The 4,605-nt window shown below is 53.6% G+C and overlaps 1 protein-coding gene across 1 annotated transcript; it reads left to right on the top strand.

Annotated features, from left to right (window-relative positions):
- The first annotated feature begins 231 nt into the window (after nt 1-231).
- Nucleotides 232-4,605, top strand: OSCAR (osteoclast associated Ig-like receptor). Its single transcript, XM_037515603.1, has 5 exons — nt 232-268; nt 689-721; nt 3,107-3,400; nt 3,964-4,245; nt 4,478-4,605. Exons 1-5 carry the CDS (start codon nt 232-234, stop codon nt 4,603-4,605), a joined length of 774 nt encoding a protein of 257 aa, XP_037371500.1.

The following is a 4,605-nucleotide window of genomic DNA, read 5'->3' as shown; positions in this document are numbered from 1 at the left end:
GGGGAAGGTATAATGAATTAACACCACCAGTTATGACTACCCTTGCCTCCTGATATTTTCCCACAGTACCATGGGGCTGTGACACAACCACCCAGCCCGTCCCCTCCCCAGCACGGTTCCCTTCCTAAGCAGGCCTCTGACTTTGATGAGTTCTCATTTCCTGGAAGAGGGGAAGGTTGGCTCAGCCCTGGCTCCTGCTCCTGCTCCTGCTCCAGCCAATACCTGCCCATCATGGCCCTCCTGCTGATTCTTCAGCTGCTGACCTGCTGTGAGCCACCCCTTCTTCCAGAGGATGGGAGTGCAGAGTCCTACACTCTGATGTGGGCGGGGATGGAAGTCAGGACACCAGAGTTCCTGGTGAAGGAAGGAACTGGGGCCCACACTCCTGAACCCCACGGAGAAGAAACTGTGAGCTCAGATTATTGTCTCCTGGAAAAGGTCTGGCCTTTTCCAAGGGCCTGACCTCAGGTACAGAGACAAGAGGGGGCTGGGTCCAAACTTCTGGCTTCTTAAGTAGGTGGGGGCGGGAAGTCTGGATTTAAAACACCCAGGCGAGGACAAGGGTGGGTAAGATCCCTGTTTCCCAGAGCAAAGAGAGTCTGGGGACTTAGATTCCTGGGTTTCCAAAGAAGTGGTGCTGGGAGCTGCCCAGGGCTTTGAGGAAACCTAGCCCCTCAACCTTCTCTAGGGCCTCTGTGTCACGCAGACATCACTCCGACTGGTGAGTAAAATCCCCCATCGGGTCTCTTGTGCTTCGCTGACATCCCCTTTCCAACGACTCAGATTTTATTTTGGTGCCAACCTCACCCCAGATTTCCTTATCTACCTCGCTTCCTCCTCCCTTCCTAGTTTTCCTTTCTTCCTTTTGTTGTTTCCTCCCCCCCCCACCCCCCACCCCGGTTTCTCTTTTCTTTCATCTTCCCTCCCCTCTCTTCCCCTCCCCTCTTTCTTTTTCACCTCACTCCGGTTAGTGTCCTCTGGGGGTGAGGACTGAAGACCATCCACTTTGGAGCTATAGACTTAACCTGGAACCCCTTTTTCACTGCCTTAATCACTTTAACAAACCTCTGCAAGCTAAGACTCAGCGTCCTTCTCTGTGAGATGGGCTGTTGTGAGGATCTGATAAAATCACAGGTATGAAAGCTTTCACTCAGAACTTCACATACTGCGGGGCACAAGACAGAGGACCTCCCTTTTCACGAGTGTCGGGCCCTCCGCCTGGGTTTCTTTCTAGGTTTTCTGATGGCTGAGACCGCTCCTTTCTCTCAAACCTCACGCCCCACACACTACAACTTCAGATAAGAATCTCCTAGAGAACAATCGATTACCTTAGCTGTCAATTTATGTTAAATGATCATTTCCAATGATAAAGCTGATGTGTATTCACTGTTTGAAAATTAAGAAATCACAGACTTTTCCTTCCTCATCTTTCGTAAATAAGCTCTGAGCCCTCACCGAGAATTTCCAGGCATTTAAACATGCAATTGTACTTCTCTATTTTCTGACTCATACCGTTTTACCGCTTACATTTTTCAGCCCACAATCTCTCTTGAAGATACTCCCGTGTCATGATAGCTACCTGTTTTTCTTTTTTAAAAAACTGCTGTCTAGCATTTGCCAATATTTGGCTGGATTCTAGTTTATCTGGTTTTTCTGTAGCTTTAGGTGGTTTCCAATCCACACACACACAATCGCTGCTGCAGCCAGTGCCCCTGTATGAAGTTTTCATACCCATGTGTCTTTGTGTGGAGTGGAGCGGGGGAGTCATTAGACCATGGGTCATGTGCTTTGTATATCCTGCGAGAAATGGACAAAATGCCTTCTAAACACGCACTCAAGTGCACCAAAGTACCTTTTTTCATTGTCTCTTCACCCCAAATGTGCACTAACAATTGTTTTCATTTTTTAAAAAATGGTAGGTGAGGGCCTCCCCGGTGGCGCAGCGGTTGAGCGCTGGGTTGCGAAGCTGCCTGCAGCCTCTGCAGCCGGTTCGATCCCCGGCTGCTCCCCGGCCATCGGAGGAGGGTCCCACATGGCGTGCAGACCTCTCCTGCCGCCCGCTGCTCCCCTCAGCAGTGTACTTCGGTCCTTCTGCCTGCTCTGCTCCCCGCTCTGGCTCTGGTGAATTCTCTCACCCTCCCACGCTTCTGACTGTACCCAGTGCATGTATAAACCAAACGGACAAATAATAAATAGGTAAGTAAATAAGACATGCCTCTAGAAAAATTAATAAAATAAAAAATGGTAGGTGAAAATATCCTTCAGTTGTTTTAATATTTTAAAAATAACTAAATACGTGTAAGCTATATTTTAGAAGACATATTAATATAAAGTAGGAGTATGTAAGCATTTTAAACTACTAAAGTATCATGGATGTTTTTAAAGATTACTACTAAAGTTGGGCAGTCCCCACCACCAATGTGTTTTGGTCAGCTGGCTTCCATCTGTGAATTACCTTGCCCAGCTTTCACTTGGATTTTGTTCTGTACTCTTCGTGTATGAGATTTATAAGTCATGTCCATCAGTACTGTCTTTTCAGCTTAATTTCTTGGGTCTTTTATCATACACACCTTAAAAATTTTGAAGTGGTCAAAAATATTAACCTAGAACCTTCTGAAGTTTTCATTTTCTATTTTAAGACAACCAGCCCTATCCCCAAGACATATTTTCCTCTTCAATATATTTCTTGCTAATACTTCAGTTGTTGAAAAAGCACCTGTAGGTCTTTAATTAATATGGACTTTGCTGGGGGACTGGTGTGATCTATGGCTCCAACAACAGGTACCAAGTTTTGGCAAATGTTGAAAGATGGCAAGTAAGTCACAGCGTAGAAAGACACTGATAATTGCGGATTTCTGGGGCCCAACCTCTTGTAACTATGCTTAAAAACTGCAGAGTAGGGCTCAGGAATTAGTGCCCTACTTGATTTGCGGCTAGTTTTGTCAAGCCACAATTGGGGCCCCGCACCTCCCCTATTTTACAGTCCAGGACCTGAGGGTAAGAAAGGGGCAGTGACTGTGCCAGGTGCTGTACCTCCTCCCTCAACTTCCCCTCCATTTCCTGGTGCTCCAGGCAGTCAGAGAATCCAGAGCACCCATTTATTCAGTCCTCCCAGATTCATACCCCAAGCCATGGCTGGGGGTTCAGCCAGCTGCAGTTGTGACCCCAGGGGTGAATGTGACCTTGAGGTGCCAGGCACCCCAACCTGCCTGGAGGTTTGCGCTCTTCAAGTCTGGAGATACCACAGTGCACCAGAACGTGTCCCAGGCGGTGGCAGAGTTCTTCCTGGAGGAGGTGACCCCGGCCCAGGGGGGCCGTTACCACTGCTGCTACCAGAGGCCAGGCTGGGGGCATGGTCTCTGGTCCCAGCCCAGCGATACCCTGGAGCTGCTGGTGACAGGTGAGGTCCTGGGGTGGGGGACGAGAAGGCACACAGGGGTGGTATGTGGGCCGGAGAGGAGGGTCAGAGAGATACAGGAAGGGAGAGAGAAGCAGAGAAACAGGACTGATTCTTCAGCATAACTGACGCTGTCCCCCAGGGGCTCTTTGGCAGTAAATCTGGAGGCATGTTTGCTTGTCACAATGGGCACTGGGTGGTGGAGCTGGCATCCAGTGCGTAGAGACCGGACATGCTGCCCAGCATCCTGCAGTGCACAGTTCAGCTCCCCGCCCCCCAACGATGAATTATCCAGATATGTCCAAAATGTCCCCAGTGCTGACACTGAGACGCCCTGGGGGGGGGGGCACATAGGAACACAAGGAGAGAAAATCAAAGACCCAGGGCGCGGGACACCCATGCACGGGAGCCCAAATCAAAGACACCCAGAGGGAGGTTAGGCGCGGTTTGGGGAAGGGGTGTGAAGTGGGGCGAGGGGCACCGCCAGGCGGGGAGGGGCGGACGGAGGCCGGGCAGGGGCGGGCGCCGGCAGGCCGGGGTGGCCAGCGTCCTGTCGTCCTCCCCAGACGAGCTGCCGCGCCCGTCGCTGGAGGCGCAGCCGGGGCCGGTGGTGGCGCGCGGGGCCAACGTGAGCCTGCGCTGCGCGGGGCGCCTGGGCGGCATGAGCTTCGCGCTGTACCGCGAGGGCACGCGGGCGCCGCTGCTCTACCGCCGCTCGGCGCTGCCCTGGGCCGACTTCCCGCTGCCCGCGGCCCAGGCGCCCGGCACCTACAGCTGCTACTACCACACGCCGGCCGCGCCCTACGTGCTGTCGGCCCGCAGCCCGCCGCTGGTCGTCCGCTCAGAGGGTGAGGGCCCAGCGCGCCGCCAGCTTCCCCCCCAGACCCGGGGTCCAGGCCCCCCCCTCCCCTGGCCTCCTCCCTCAGACCCCCGGAGCCCAGGCCCCCTTCCAGCCGTCCCCTCAGCTTTGAGACTAGGAGTTGGGCCCCCAGCTCTGCTCCGGAGGTTAGAGACCCAGAATACTGGGTGCCGCAGATGGGTGCCCTGCAGTGACCGTCTCTCTCCCCTGCTGGACCCCAGACTCCTTGGACTACACCCGGGGGAACCTCGTGCGCCTGGGGCTGGCCGGCCTGGTGCTCATCGCCCTGGTCACCCTGGTGCTTGCTGACTGGCGCAGCCGGCCCGAAGCCCCACAGGACTGGATCTAG

This window comes from Talpa occidentalis, unplaced genomic scaffold, assembly GCF_014898055.3.
Source record: "Talpa occidentalis isolate TD23 unplaced genomic scaffold, MPIMG_talOcc4v2.1 talOcc4.17, whole genome shotgun sequence".
NCBI classification, from domain to species: Eukaryota; Metazoa; Chordata; class Mammalia; order Eulipotyphla; family Talpidae; genus Talpa; species Talpa occidentalis.
Note: the sequence above shows the minus strand (reverse complement) of the source record. Positions and strands in the feature narration are given on the sequence as shown.